At 43.6% G+C, this 16,423-nt stretch overlaps 1 protein-coding gene across 12 annotated transcripts in view; it reads left to right on the top strand.

Annotated features, from left to right (window-relative positions):
• Nucleotides 1-376: 376 nt before the first annotated feature.
• The window catches only part of elavl4 (ELAV like neuron-specific RNA binding protein 4), a 72,382-nt gene continuing 56,335 nt past the window's right edge, over nt 377-16,423 (top strand). For 2 of the 12 annotated variants that reach the window (XM_076726003.1, XM_076726001.1), the window contains exons 1-2: nt 546-1,057; nt 1,766-1,906. In XM_076726003.1, coding sequence (XP_076582118.1) covers nt 1,010-1,057; nt 1,766-1,906 — 189 coding nt within the window. In that variant the 5' untranslated portion in view covers nt 546-1,009. Of the gene's footprint in view, nt 1,058-1,765; nt 1,907-15,646; nt 16,013-16,423 lie in introns of those variants that run through there. The other 10 variants (XM_076726002.1, XM_076726000.1, XM_076726015.1 and 7 more) reach the window with 8 other exon arrangements.

Here is a 16,423-nt window from a genome sequence, read left to right as displayed (position 1 = left end):
AAAGTCTTTGATTGTCCTTTTCCACACTTGAATCCACAACCTGTCTTTCTAAGAGACGCAATTAGACGAGAGGACCAAACAAAATCAGCCCTCACACCTCAACCCATCCATTTATCCCTGGTTGTATGTTTGATCTGGACGGGGAGTGAGAGGCACTGTGAGTGCAAATGCTCCGTCACCATCTATAGCTGTGTGTTATAGACACACGAAAAGAGGAGAAGAGAGGAAAATGTAAAAAATAGGAGTGGCACAGAGAGGAAGGGATGTGGCAGTGATGGTGTCGCTGTTGCTAGAACAGTCTTCCCACCTTGTGGTAGCACAGCGAACTGTAGCTGCATCAATGCGTGAGCAATGGGGGGAGAGAGAGAGGGAGAGAGAGAGAGGGAGAGTGATGCAGAGAGAGATGGAGTGAAAGAGATAGAGCGAGAGAGGGAGGGAGAGCAAAGGAGAGAGCCAGAGGGAGTGATACAGAGAGAGAGAGAAAGGAGAGAGAGAGAGCAAAAGGGAGGGGAGTTTAAACTAAGTGCTATGTTGTGGGACAGGCTAATCTGCTAGCGAGCAGTGTGAGGATCGGAGCGTATTGTGTGAGCCAGTGTGCGGGGGACAGATAAGGGAGCCAGCCAGCCCGCCAGCCCGACCCACCGACCCACCGACTGCCTGACTGCCTGTTTTAATGTGCTGACTCTGGGGAGATTTAAAAAAAACAGCATATTGACTCCTTAGACGTGTGCGGAGACCCTGGGCACAAACGCCACCACTACAGCCACAGCCAGCAGAGGTGCATCAACAAGACAAAACAGAGCGCTGAAAAATCACAACTCCAAAATCAGAAAATTAAAGAGGATTTTTTTATCCCCCTCTTTTTTCAATTGATTTCATTTTTTCTTTCTTTCTTTTTTGTGTTTCCGGGACTGACTCCCAACCGTAGACAAGAAAAAAGGGAGCAAAGAACTGAAGACAATCTGAAAATAAAAGGACAGAACGAAAAAAAAAAGCACCGAATCTGAACATGTTCGAAATAAGCCGAACACTCAACGCCGCTTTGTTGAGCAATGAGGTAAAGAGATTTGGATTTGCTTCTTTCTCCACACCTCACCTGTGTATGTCTGCTGCCAACCATTCTGTCATGTGTGTGTTATTGTATGTCCGTGCATGTGCGTGTCTGTACACTTCTGTATGCTCATAGCCAGTCGACAGAGGGGATGATTGATAACAGCAGCTATTATATTTCACGGGTTTGATAGTCGGTATGGAGAAAAAGGCACTGCTATGCTTCTCACACTCAACCTGGCTTGTAATAATAAATGGTGAGCTAGTGCCTAGACTTTATATCCCCCTATTGTAACAAAACCAAGGTAGCTATCAAACCCATCCAACATAGGCTTGCTTGTGAAATTGCCCACCTGGGGCTAAAATTGTATGTGTGCCTTCATGTGCACGTACAGTATGTCTGTAAGTGCGAGTGTGTATGCCTGTGTGTGTGTGTGTGTGTGTGTGTGTGTGTTCACACATGCATTTGTGTGAGAGCAAAGTGTTCTGTAATCCCCCTCTACCTCCTCTTTCTTCATGTGTACCCCCCCACCCCCCACGCCTCCTCACCCCCCACTCCCTCTTCTGTCCTTTACCATTCTCGCCGTCCTTCCTACCTGCTGTTTTCTGTTCTCCTTCCCTTCTCTCACACCCCTTCCCTCTCTCTTTTTTCCTCTCTCTCTCTCCTCCCCTTTCCTCCTGTGTCTGTGTATGAGTGTGTGTGTTCTGTGAGCAGCATCTCAAGATGATGGCGAGGTACGGGCAGCTCTCGGGACTAGCAGCCAGTGGCGTGGGCTCCGTCCCCGAGACGCGCTCGCCGCTATTTCCCAGGGATCTCCCGTCATCGCCAGCCCAGATGGGCTACAGGTCACCCCTGGTAAGAGGATAGACAGACCAATGTATCTCCATCTCTTTAATGAACACAGGCAAGCATAATGGCAAGAAAAGAAACAGGGAAAAAAGAGAGTGGTAGTTAGTATGTGTGAATGTGTGTGTATGTATGTGTGAGGAAAAGAGCAAAAGGGCAGAAAGAGAGCAAATCAATTGTGGGATTCTGCCTGTATCCCCAATGGAGAGTATTAGTAAATATTTACATTGTTATGTTTGTTCAATTACGGACGCCTACTCTGTCTTTAGCCTCTGCCAGTCAGGCTGTTATCAAGGGAATTTGAGGTGTTTGTGTGTGTGTGCATGTGTGTGTGAGTGTGTGTAATATATTTTACCGTTTGTTGTATTTTGTGAATTCTGTGCGCATATGCAGTATTTGCATTTAACGTTTGTATTCGCGCCTCGATGATGAATTAACTTTCACAGAGAATGAATAAACAGGCATCAGCAGTGCAAACACACTTCGACCATTTTGAACTTCACATAACATCCCTGAAAAGGAAAGCTTATTTTCTCTGCAGCCTCAGGAGGTGCACTGGACAGTTATGTAAGATGACAGATTTCAAATGACATCTGATCAGAACTATCAATCTAATTCAATTCCAGCAAACATCTGACAATTCACATTAACAGAGGAAGCAGGGATGCTGTAGATAGATGGGATATTTTGCACTGGAGACAACATTATTCTGCCATTTACATAGAAAAGATTACTTCAAGGGGAAGTGAATGAGAGAGGAAAAAGGGGCATGAGAAAACCCTGAGCGTTTAGGCAAAAGCGTTGTAAGAAAATCCCTGACTCGCCGCATTAAAGCGACATGAAGCTGTGGGTGTCTAATCCGCTGTGGGCTCTTCATTGGTTCGGCTCCCCTTCAAACTGGCTCAGATCCACACCCCAGAGCCTCCCGGAAGCCTTCATAACCCACTGTCATGCTGCTGACTGTACCCGGGGGTTTCCGTCAACTGTATGCAAATGCATGGCGAGGATAAGCGGTGCAGTACGTCCGTTAGGACCTGGGCTTCAAAAATGTTTTTCAGTTTTTGCTTCGAATTCTTACACGAGTTCAAAGACGCCTGTCCAGGGTTTTGTTGTTATTATACAGCACCCAGAATTGCTGTGTTTCCTACTGCCCATTCAGAAACACAACAGTGTTATCTTCTGTTTGCATAAAGCTGCTGGACCATAAATTATTTGTTGAAACTAGTGGAACTAATTAGCTGAATTTATTATATAAATATGATTGACGTGTTAACATATTTTAATGCATCTTATCGGCATGCTATTAGATGGAATAACAGAATTTGAAGTAATTACTTAACCAGCCAGATGACTAGTTGGAAATTACCTTTAAGAAAAGAAAATGTATGTGGATAAAAGGAATTTAAAGCACTGCTATGAATGTGACTGTGAGGTCCTCATCATACACAGTCACACCTCAGCTCAAATTGTTTGGTAAATGTTTATTTTCAGGATTTTTGCACTCATCATCAGTGTGTTGCTGGTGATGAGGCGTATTCCTTTGTATTTGTGGGCGAGTGAACGTGGTGTGAGCGCACACGCGTGTGTACGTGTCTGAAAATGTGCTTGTGTGTGTGTATATGTGTGCATGCGCATGATTACCCTGGTTAAAAAAGACCATCGTTATAGTGATTAATGGCACCTTCATTGAGAACAGCACGATCATTTGCATACATTAGATAAATGTGCTGGAAGATTCTGGTGGCTTTGGTGTTTAAAGCTTCAAAAGCAGCATCGCATTTTTCACTTACGGCGATATCAAAGGAAAATACAATTCTATACCGGCAGCAAAACATCGATCTGCGTATAGAAAATGAAAATTCATTGTTTTATAAAACATACAGTTAGTTTCTCTATTAATCACTCTGTTTTAGAATATTACCATCCAATAGTAAGACACCACAGTGTATTTCCATTTAATGCTCCACTGCATTAAATGAGTGCTCTGATAAAAGAATGAGTGGCTAAATGTTTTTTTTTTTCTTCCAACACACAACACGCCTGCAGCAAAGTTTACCATTAGTTCCCCTGCTAGTGCTATGTGTTCAGTTTGTTTAGAACATTTGTACGTGAGTTTGTGTGATATGCGTCTCCATGTGTGTGTTTGAGCGTGAGCACGTTCTCAGTCATGCCTCTTTAAAGCAGTGGACAGGGCGTTAAAAGAGCGTTTAAAGAATTAAATTCTGAGCACATCAGAAATCAGGCCTCTTTGGGGAGAGATTCAGCATGCTATTAGTGAAAATTAGACCGCTACTTCTCTGTTCAACATGACCATCCGTAATATCAGTTTACAGCATGGGGTGACCATGTAATCTCCGCCATGTCACCTTCCACAAAGCGGAGCGAAAAATTAAAAATAAAAATCACGTGAGCAAAAACTGAATTGCAAATTATTTCAGTCACTGAGATCTGATTTTCAAAAGCCCACATGTAAAAACCTGCAGTGCGCCATGCTTCAGAGCTGAATGCTGTTAATTTGTAGAAAGCTACACTGATTACCCACTGCAGGCAGCTGCCGTTCTCTATGTGACACTAGGCTTTGTTTGACAACTCCAATCTTTTCTGTTTCAACATTTAAAGAAAAAAAAAAAAAAAAAAAAGCGGCTTGCATTTCAGACCTGCCTGAAGTGGCTCATCATGACCACAACAACAAACACGCAGAGGAGGAAGAAGGAGAGAGGGGATGCATGGCACAGAAGCTGGCAAACGTGTGTAGCTACGGTACATTAGCAGCCAGGAGATAGTTAGAGGTCATCTCTATTTCATAACAATGATTAGCTCCTTCCATCTGCTGCTTGCTGCACTTCCCCTTTCCTTGATTGCAGTGTTCTCTATATCCAGGAAATTAGTTCATTTATGCTCCACAACCCTGCCGAACGACGCCACAGAGGGGAAAAGACGCTCATAGTCAGAGAGGCAGAGAGATGGAGATATGTAAAAAAACCAGCATCAATGAATACAATCATGCTTGATGGCTGATTAATGCAGGACTTGCAAAAACAAATGTAGTTGTCGCATTATATTTTACTAACATGAAGCTTTAAGCGATCTGCCAAATAGATTAAAAAAAAAAACAAAAAAAATCAAAACAAGAAAAGGCCAAAATATATCCTTTGTATCATTTAATCCTTTTTCCTTTTCAACTCTGATTACAGCAGCTCATATTATGGAGGTTTGATGTAGTGCTGTGTTCAGTAAAGCTGTTTAGCTATAGGGTAGTATTAAAAAAGACATGCCAGTCAGCCATACCGCCCCATAGCATGAAATCAGACTGGAGCGGGTTATGACCACACCGTGTCATAGAATTTACATGCAACATCATATGAACACAGACTGTGCAGCTTTGCGCACGTGTGTGTGTGTGTGTGTCTGTGTGTGTGTGCGCATCGTGTCATGTTTGCACTTGATATGAGCACATGTGGTGTGTCAGTTACGGGAACACAGAGAGGCTGAGAGACACTGCAAGGGAGGCCTGAAGGTTTCGGATTTGTTAGAGGAGCTTTTTGTGTGTACGTGTGTGAAAGTGTGTGTGTGTGGGGGGGGGGTGTGGGTGTGTGCTGGCCACCAGTGCTGCAGGGAGGGCCTAGAGATCAGCAGCTGAGCCTGTGTCCCGCTGGGAGCCATCACTGCAGAATGGAGCAGGTGTCTGCAGGCTCATGGACAGACACACACACACACACACGCACACACGCACACACACTGTAAAGCTAAGTGAACTCTCTCTTTCTCCTCACTGTTTCTGTCTCCATCTCTGTGTGAGGTTGTTTTTTTTTCATGCACACCCAACCCGGTAATTTAGCGTGTCCGCAGGGTGCCTTTTAGTGTGCATTTCGCCACAAATTACCACGTTTTTGATCATTAACTATTTTTCATACTCACCGACTCTATACAGGAGACATGAAAAAGGCTGGAGATGTGCATGTGATCAATAAACAATAGTCTAACAATAGACTGGGCTGCCGCGGCAACACGAACGCCTACGCCCAAGCAAAGGTCACCTTTCTGTGTTCAGGTACTTTGGCCTGGAAGTAATGACCTGTAATTTCACCAATATAATGGCAGTGGCAGGGCCCAGGGTTTGTGAGCAGAGTCTGGCGCACTGCTGAATGTGTCTAGTAACAACTGATCATGTCACTTCAACAAACAAACACTGAGTAATTACTATAGAGGTGGGTGAAGAGCACAACCCGTAATCCAAATGTAAACAAAAGGGTCGCCCCCACCATCAAAAACCAAAGCAGAAGATTTGAACCTGCTATTATTCCCACGCTGATTGACAGGTCTTTTAATGCTCGGATTAACATAACTAAATCTAAGCCGTTCAAGTTTTCCGATAACGATAATGGCGGTAAACACAACAATAAAACAGGCGAATGTTTTCAATTCTAATCTGTTAACAGATACACAGAATGCAGGTTTCTTTAAATTCACAGTATCCAGAGATGGATGATGATGGAAAAAAGAACAAGAATATTTACGTGCTAAAAGATACAGGCGAGGGTCTTGAGGTAATAAAAAAGGAAAAATACAAAACACGACCGTATAAACATCAGCCATAACGCAAAGGCACGCATGCACACATAATAATCACAGTTTATATAGTAGTGGATTATATGTCCGTGGTGGGTCTGTAAATTCTTCTGGGGATTTACCTCAAGTCAGTTTCTACATTTGTGTAGTTCAATAGGTTGAATAAACAAAATAATCTCACTTTCTGCTGTTCATTTTTCTTCTTTAATTCAAAAAAAAAAAAAAAAAAAAATCCCAGGGCTGCTCTGGTGGAGGAAAGCATTTAATTTCAGAGGCAAATTTGTTGCCTCTGTTGGACAATGTTTTTGCATCCAGTTGCAGTTATTTCATTCGGCTTAAAAGGATAAATAGAGAGAGAATAATGAAACAGACAAGGCTGGAGAGAAAGTGGTATTGTGTTTACAGATTTGGTGAGTTCTTCATATTTTGTTATTTGCAAACAAACTTTAATGATTACTATGGAAAGAGAGAAAAATGCCTCAGCCTCGGTCTGACAGCGAAGTCAAATTCAGAGGTTTTCGGCTAAATCCAATGTCATTTTGGGTCGACATAGCGGCTCCCTTTAAAGAGCAGCCTGAGGTGTGTATTGGATCATGCAGATTTACTGCATTAATTAAAAAACTGACAGTGATATCGAATTGTGCTGTAGATATGTCAGACTTCTAAACTTTGACAAAAGAGGTATTAGCCGGTGCGAGCCCTGTACTGACCTGTCTGTGTCTGTGATAATCTCACTCAGGTGGCTTCAGCTCAGTCATCTCCTCCACAATAGACGCAAATGCATAATGCAAACAAAATCCCCTGATGAAAAGAACATTAAATCATCTCTTTTAAAGGATGACGTTTGCAGATTTTGCCCTTTGTGGACCCCAATTTGAGATATTAGATGGAACAGACACCCATTTCGCAGGTGAGGACTCCTGACCAGACAATATCTGGCAGTCATTTTAAGAGCAGTGATGTGAGGAAATGTGCTTTATTGTTGACAGCTCAGCGCCTGTTGATGCTGAGCTGACAAATGCTGCCAATACTTGAGTGATTGTCTGCGTCTGGGATCCTGGCATGTTGATGAACAACACCATTTTTTTTTTTTTTTTTTTTTTGTCCTCTCAGAAGAGATAGTTTCAAAGCCAGTGCTTTTTTATTGATTTGCTAATTGCTGGGGATGAGGCAAAGTATCTGCTGTCACCATGAATAAATGATGTATGGCTGACCTGTGCATTAGTGCCAAGGAGGAGCGACCATTCAAGTTACAGTACCTAGCCAGTAGCTAAATGTATTCTAAGGGCAACCTTCAGTTTGAAATGCTTTCCATGGAGTCTGTCGCGAGCTGTACATTAGTGGCTGTAAAGTGCGCTCGTTTCCACGATTTCAGACGTCTGTAGAGAACTTCTGCAGGAGAAATAATGTCATTTATGTCCTTGCATGATCTGTCTTGTTATTTTCATAGCGGGAAATTATTTCTTGAGTTGTTTCTGAAGAATTTCCTATTTTCTGCAATCGGCTAAATGTTTCAACAGCACAAAATAATTGAAACATGTCTCTAAGCATGTAGGCATTTAAACTGAAACCCGGTGGAGTTTTTTCTTTGTTGTGCATTGCCCACTCGCTTTTCTTCAAGCATAAGAAAGGGCGGTTAAGCATGAAGTGACATTTGGAGAGCTGGATTTGTGCAGCTTGGGCATGTTTTGGTCCACAGTACTGTAGGCCAGCCCTGTGAAAGACTCTAGATGCGTCTCATTTCTAAAAGGTTAGTCCTCATCAAAAGCCGGCAGAGCAGCCATTTCTAGAGATCGGATGGTGTGGGGTTTTTGATGAGGTTTTAAACGTGATTACAGATGGCAGGTGGTGTTTCAGCAACTCACATTTTCCTGTCTGAGGTCTGAGTAGGAGATTCTATAAAAGAGGAAAGCAGGACTCATGTCTGCAGGGAGATACGTGGCTGCAGAAACGACACAAATAAATAAATAAATTTAAGGGTTTGAAAGTGAGCAACGGTCTAAAGAATCTCAAGTGGGGAGCTTTTTTATTACTGTAATGCTTGTGTGTGTGTGTGTGTGTGTGCGTGTGTAAGTTGCGGGGGTGGGGGGGGGGTGGGGGGTTGTGATTAAAGCCTCCACCAGATGGACCACAGCAGTCGCCCTGTGAGCATGGATGTACCCCGACTAGGATCAAACGCAAAAAGGCTTGCCGTCGTCACAGCCCCAAAGCCCACCACTATACCCCATGATCCACTGACCCACCGCACTGCCGAACGGCCACCGCTTCATCTCACACACACACACACACAGGCCGGTTTGGACTAGAAGACGGGAGAGCAACAGAAAATAAAACAGGTTTCGCTAGTTATCATGCCCATCTTTGAGACTCAGGAAACTCCAAATATAACAATTAAATGACATTCACCGTACATCAGTGACGATTAACAGCGAGGCTAAACTTAATGATCAGTATGTGAGCTGCTGGCCTGCTGAAGTTGAATGTCACCCCAAGCTGAGGACCACTCTGTTGTCCAAATGGACACTAATCCACCAGAGTCCTGTTGAGAATACACTCTCAGTGCCAGAACACATGCCAGACTCAACAGCCAATGCATAGCTAAGCCTCTCTGGGCACCTCCACAAACCTCTCATTTGTGTTAGGCTACAGCCTCAAAGCCCCACCATTATCTCTTCTATTTAAAAAAAAGAAAAAAAAACCCCCAATGTGTTTGCTTAGCCGAAATAAGAAAACGTGTTCTGGTGCACACCTTAAATTTCTTCACTGATTTCAGTTGTTTCCTTTAGATGAAACGCTACTCAGTCAAAACACAGAAGAGGCAGTTATTTAAGTATTATTTTGAATTAAATCTACAAAAGGAGGAGTGCGTTCCAGCAGAGTTTACATAGCAATTGAAGAAGCCGTTCACTCCCTTTTGCACAGATAAAGACAGAGCATTCAGCCTGAGCTTCCAAGCAGCCCCCTGTCACATCTCTGCAGTCTGCAAAGCTCCAGCCATACCAAACAGCTTTGAGTTAAAGTGGAAGAAAGTGGCTGTGACAAATGCAGCACAGCCTTGTTCCGGGATCAGCATGAAGAATTCATTTCTGATCTGAGGAGTTTCTACCAGGGAGAGTGACACAGGCAGGGGTTAAGCTGGCTGTGTATCATGCCCACTGACACGGAGGGAAGAGGATGTTGAAGGAAAGCTTCGACTAGATTAGTTAAATTTGACCAAAATACGTGTTTTTAATATAGTGTATTTTTAAGGAACATGTGCCGTTTAGGGGATCTGCTTTCCCTCCGTGAATCCAAACGTTTGTAGACTGGCAGGGCCGACTTGGATTTAGTTTTTCCAAGAAAGATTTTCTAAAGCAATGTGTCAGTATTTTATTCAGTCAACACCAGGAACACTGAACCCAAAGCGCTGAGCTGGAACTCAGTAATTACTCAGGAACGTTATCTGTCATGATCTCAATATGTTTTCACCCCTTTTAGCTAGCTTGTCAGCGGGATGTCTCCAAAATGTGACTGAATGGCTTTGAAATAACGAGCAAACTGCTAGATTTTGTTGCCTTCTTTTAGGATTTAATAGTTTGCGTCTTTAACTACAACTATGAAAACAGTGCAGCGAGAGATTTCATAGAAATCCAAAGGACGTATTTTCAGGGTCAGGATATGAGCTGCTGTTGAAACGGTAGAGATATGCTTGATGTTTTTGTTTGTTACAACAAGTTGGAGACTTTTCTCAGTGCAGCCGATGGTTTGTGCTCTCTAAATGCCTGCTACGGCTCTATGTTGGCAAGTCTTTGGTAAATTGGGATTTTCTCTCAGTTTACACAGACTTCTCTTCTCATCTGCAATCATTTAGTATTTCTAAGTGACTGGATGTGAACTTGACTGTCCTCCCAAGATAACTTAACATTTGCTCTCAGGGGTTTAAATAAGGTGCCGCTGTGGTGATTCCGCTCCTCTCGCTTAAGGACATCAGTCTTGTCTTCGGAGCAGACTCCCAAATGCTCCCCTATATTACTAAATTGTCAGAGCACTGTGGCACAGATCGCCCTGCTTTTCAAGACAAAGAATAGCAGTGATTTGATTGAGCTTACAACAGCAATGCAGGTGCAGTGTGTACCTCTGACCATGAAATGAACGAAAATTACTATTGACGCCGTGTGCGCCATTGATTTATGAAAATAAAGCCCCTGGTCTTAACACTGAGCGCAAACAACAGAAGTCAACTGAATCCAAACTGCCCATTGTTGCCCGGATGCAGCCACATTGTGTTAATAGCTGTCTGGTGTCTGGTGATGCTGAGTTTGTTGCAGGGCAGGGAGGACGGGCAAGTTGAAGGCTGTGATTCTCATTTGTTGATTGTTACGGGCAGAGGGTGGACACCTGCCAGGAAAGAGGCGATCATCAGTCTGAGTAGCACAGCAAGATGCTACTACTGCCAGAACTTCAATAGAGCAACTAAATCTATCCTTCAAGGGCAAATCAAAAAGAGCCTTAGTAAGCCGCAACATACCGAGGAGTGTGTTCTGGGCTATTAAATGTATTAGGCTGTTTTACGGCGTAGACTGCTGTGATATTTTGAATTGAAATCAAGTGGGCCTGACAAGATGTTCCCGCTGTCGTTTTCATCGTCACGTACAATCTTGTTGTGTTTGGTGTGTTTTCTGTCTTCGGTCCTTGGTTGTCTTAATTTGCTCTGAACCTGACTGGCAATAGTGAGGATCAGTTTTGCTGGAAAACACAAGTTTTGCTCCTCTTGTTAATAATCAAGGTATTTTCTTCCAGCACTTTGAGGTAACACCTCTGCTGGCATCTTCACTTCTCCTCCTTTAAATAGAAGTCTTATTATGCAGAGTGAAACATAAGACAGGTGTAGAAACACCGCGTCTGACAGTTAACAAGACTCAAGCCGAGAGCACCCACAATTATCACTGTCTGCACGCTGCATATTCAAAACCCGCTATACCGCATACGCTATTCTTTGCCCGCTCTTTCACACTTGTTGTCAGAATACTACATGTTGGCTGCCACCAGAGTTTACTGTGTATATACTGTACTGTGACACCAGTATATCCAAACCAGGAGACTCAGCCAGAAACAAACAGTTTTTCATCCTTCAGGACGTGGCAGAAAGCCTCATGAGCTCATGTAAGAGAACCAGAATAAGGAGGAGAGAGTAAGAGGGACAACACCAGCCCGCAGTTAATCCATTAAGGTCTGTGACTAGGAGGGGTTTGGGGTGGAGAAGCAGGGCAGAATGGAGGGCAGGAGGAGTTCATGACAATTAGCCGGCTCTCTGCTTTCCAAATTAGCAGGCGGGAAGCACAGGCTGAAGCACACTTCTGGGGTCCAGCAGTTCCAGAGGAGTCACGGTGTCAGACCGTGGCGCATTTCACGAATCAAAATACTGCGTGTTTTTACCTGTGCATGTACGCCTGTGCACGGAAGTGCTGGTGTGTGTGGGTGGGGATTCGGTTTGCGCAGGAGCGTGTGTGTTTATGGATGTGAGCCAGAGCCAATCAGTGAGATGGGGTTTCACATTGCTGACAGTACGGCTGGTCCTCCTGGGCTGAAGCCACAAAAGCTTTTTAACTTTCAAAACTTTACGAGAGGAAAGAAATATCATTTAGCTCCTCAAAAACTATTTAGCATCAGTCATCATCTAAAAGGCCAAATAATGCATCCAATCAACGCGAGGCACTTTTTTCTGCAAAGTCTGACAAACTGGGAATGTTATTAAGAAAGATTAGTCTTTTTTATTCATTACCCTTAATTACCTCTTTGAGATTTTTACATATATTCAGTGCTGTATTGCATTTTATTCCCGGACAGACATAAACTCTAAGCGGGGAGGGGCCAAATCCACAAGATAACAAGCCACACTGCAGTATCTCTAAACTCCAGACCGCAATGTATCTCATCATGGATGCCCTTGCTAAAATATCTCAACCACTCCCTCCATCTGTCCATACACAATATTACAATGCACAGTGTGTACCCTTAACTAGGACATGGCAGCAACATGGTTCCATCTTTGGTACGTGTCTGTATATCATAACTCCACACACACAGACACACACACTCCATAACGCAACACACCGCAAAGAGCAGATTGTGTTTATAGCTAATTTACTGTGTAGTGGCAGCCACTTTCATTGCTTTATAAAACCGTGGTCCTGTAGAGCAATTTAGTGAAATGACACACCGAGCAAGTCAACTGTGAGAGACTGTTTTCACTTTCAAATCATATTCTCATTTAGAGAAAAGGTTATTTGGATCATATTACAGAGGGAGAAAACAACCTCAAAACGCTGTCCTTTATGAAATAAGAAAATCATCACCCTCTATTTCCTCATTTCCCCTCACGCGACTGCCTCTGCACATTAACAGTTAAAAGTGGACGGCATACAAAGACAAAAAAAAAAAAAAAACGGATGTCATTTGTGATTCAGTCATTGCTATGGATCTGACTTTCCAGTCTTTACAGCAGGGAATTAAAAAGCAACAATAAAAACATGGTTGAGAGGAAAATATTAGAGGCACTGAGGTGGAGAACAGTTTTTCCCAGGTTCAACTCAAAGCCTTTATTAAATTCAGAGCAGGAGGATAAAAGATGGACAGGAAACTGTGGGTTTGTTGCCTGCACTATTCAGCTGCAAATTTTGCCTTTTTCTGCTCTTTGGTGGAAAAGATACGGAGGCACATAAAGGATAAGAGACAAAGATGCTCTTCTATTTTAATCCGTTTTCTTTGTGTTTCATTCTACATTACTCTCCCTCTGTTGTGTTATATAAAGTATGATCGGTACAAATCTCCAGACTGCAAGTGCCAGCATATTCTATTTTATCTGAAACAATAGCATGCTTGTTCAGCCCATCTTCCCCTGTGTGTGTGTGTGTGTGTGTGTGTGTGTGTGTGTGTGTGTGTGTGTGTGTGTGCGCACATGTACCGTTCAGGCTTAATTGAAGGCGTGGTGAGGATTCTCATTAGTATGTCGGGCACATGGTTCCGCTAGGCTAGCTAGCTAGCGGTAGTTGACCAGACAGGTGGAGAGGTCGGGGGTGAAGTGGAGAGACTGGGGAGCTACAGTTCACTGCTCTCTTTTAGTCTGCCAGAACAGGCTTCATCATTCCTAACACTTTGTCTTCATCATGTTTATCCTGTTTTCAGCGCATTCATTTGGGAGCTCATTTGCGTGGCTACTTGAGTGTGTGGTTGAAATTCACATATGTATGAATACGCAGGGTAAATGTAAGTGTAGCGTACGTATGTAGCACATGGTGAATATATCAAACACTGTTCACTGTGTGGGTTTCCAGTGGATTATTGCTTTAAGTGGCTTTAAGTGACAGCGCTCAGACCTTAACATTTCATACTGGACTGTATTTGCAATAGATGGTTTACTCGAGACCTGAGTATCATTTGCTGCTATGCTCAACTGCTTTGATGTGACAAAAAGTACTATAACCGCTGCAGCTAATGATTTATTTCATTATGGATTAATCTATTTTTTTTCCATTATTATTTAGTCTATGAAATGCCAAAAAATGGTGCTTGTCGCAGTTCCCCAGAGCCCCAGGTGACACCTTTAAATTGTTTTTCTGGCCAGCAATCCAAAACCCAAAGAGAAGCAGCAAATCTTCACATTTCAGAAGCTGGAACAAGAGCACGGCTGGCATTTTTGCTTCATAGTTAACTTAAACAACGAATCAATGATCAGAATTGTTGCAGATTCATTTTCTGTTGACCAACTGCTCACTTCATCGACGACTTGTTGTCATGTAACTAACCATCAGTCCATTTTGAATAAAAGAGGCGATCCAAATATGTAGCTTTCAACAGGAATTTCATATCGATGGTCTTCCACCTTATTATAAACATGGTGTAAAACCTTTTAGTGACACATTCTAATCACTTGCCAACGGGCTATCTAAATAATGTGTGATCCTGTATCAGGGCAGGTCTTAAGGTGGTTAGAGCAGAGAGATCTCTTTGATTTGCTTAATGGATGTCCGCTAGTTACATTAGCTCTGCCAGGCCTCACACAGCTGAATGCTAATTGAAACAAACCAGCATGTGAATAAGAGTTGACTTGCTGACTGCCTGTTATTGTGTTGAGCATAAAGGAAACTGTATGACTGTGGGATACTGGTGCACTCATGCCTGGCAACATGAAGATATTACCAGTCTGAGAGCATTTGTTAAATGTTTGTATGAAAGCATAAGGTGCCTGAGTGGACGGCATGTGCATAGGTGTATATTTTGTGTGTGGATGTGTGTACGTGCACGGGAATGTGCTTACCAAGTACGGTGTGGGCCAACCCACATTTCAATATGTGCATTTTGAATGGACTGTATGCGTGTGTGTGTGTGTAAACGTATAGGTGCAGCCAAGTGCTCCTGCCTGCCAGGTAAATGTGTTAAAGGAAGCAAGAGCTCCCTCTTCTTGTCTGCCAGAGATAGAGGCCAGCTGGACAAAATCTACCTGAGGCAGGTTTGCTGCTGGGCATAGTGAATTTGCTTTTTATAAATATTTATCATTTCTAAACTATGGTGGCAATTATAATATGCTGTAATATGGAATATGTAAATCCTAATTACATAGTAGCATTTGATTCAATTGTCTGTGATTGCGCCTCAAAAGAATAGACCATTTTGTGACTTTATGGTGCATATGACAGTTGACAAAATAATAAAAGGAGCAACTACATTAAAAAACGGTGTGAGATTAGCCCCCCTGCGAAGCAAAGACCCTGTATTGTAGGGTGTTTGTTGAGAAAACAGGATAACTGCTGCTGCTGTTTTTCAGCAGAGGAGAGATCCACACATGGCTTAACAACAGGGAGTATAAACACTGCAGCAACAATGCAGATAACGTGCTTTCTATACGCGCTTAAGGACAAAAGAAGGCGCGTATATGAAGGCGGTGACACACGACAAGCCTGCGTGCACGCGTTAACGCGGACACTGACTGAATGCAGAATTATTAACAGTCAGGCGGCGGATAATTATGCGCAGTCACGGAGGTAAAGTCACCTTAACTGCTTTAGCATCTCCCTCTCCGCATGATGCTTCCCTGCTCCGCGCGTCGTGGACCGCACGAGCTTGCCTCCTCCACTCGCATCCGCGTGCGCACCGCCCCGTCGGCACCTTCCCAGCCAATGGGAGACCGCGCGCGAGGTGACTGGATGGCTTTTTTGGGCGAAAGGTAGAGGGGTGTTTTCTACGACTCTTTACATTTGAGTGGATTCTCTTTTCTCGCCGCGTTGTTTTGTCTTAGTTTTTTTTAAACCGAGCGAGAGTGTGTTCCCCCCTCTCTCTCTGTCTCTCTCTCTCGTGCGGGACGGGGCTGCGGGTCTTCCACACCCACGGGTTCGCTCTGTTTAGTTTTTGGCTCCGCTGGACTCACTACACCACCGCGTCGGTTCATTCATCCTCTGCCGCGCGCCGCCACTACTCCATCCGCTTCTCCTCTCCTCCTCCACCGGCTTTTACAGTTTGTCCGCCGTTACCGTCCGTTAACACCAACAGCCTGACACGAGAATGGTCATGGTGAGTAGATGTGATAGAGCACAGGTTTATCGCACCTGTTCGTCATAGTGCCCACATTCTGCAACCAGCAGGACTTTATTTTCACGGAGACTAACCGTGTAGCGCTCCGCAGCAGGCGGACAGGTAGCGCCGCACTGCTTTGTTTTGCTTCTGTCATACATATTGACAGCCGCTTTTTGTACTGCACATTGCCTTTTCCTTTCTTTTGTTTTTCTTTCTTTGCATTTTTTTTTTAACTACAGATACACAATTAAAAACAGTTCACTGTGTCGGCTACACCTGTATGGACAGGTGTGTGCGGACTGCCCAAGCGTTTGTGTGCGTGCATCCGCTCTGACCAGCGCTGCTGACGTTTTTTTTTTTTTCCGCCAAATTATTTTAAAAATAAGTTGTAGTATTTGTTGCGTTGAT

Source organism: Chaetodon auriga, chromosome 3, assembly GCF_051107435.1.
Source record: "Chaetodon auriga isolate fChaAug3 chromosome 3, fChaAug3.hap1, whole genome shotgun sequence".
NCBI classification, from domain to species: Eukaryota; Metazoa; Chordata; class Actinopteri; order Chaetodontiformes; family Chaetodontidae; genus Chaetodon; species Chaetodon auriga.
Note: the sequence above shows the minus strand (reverse complement) of the source record. Positions and strands in the feature narration are given on the sequence as shown.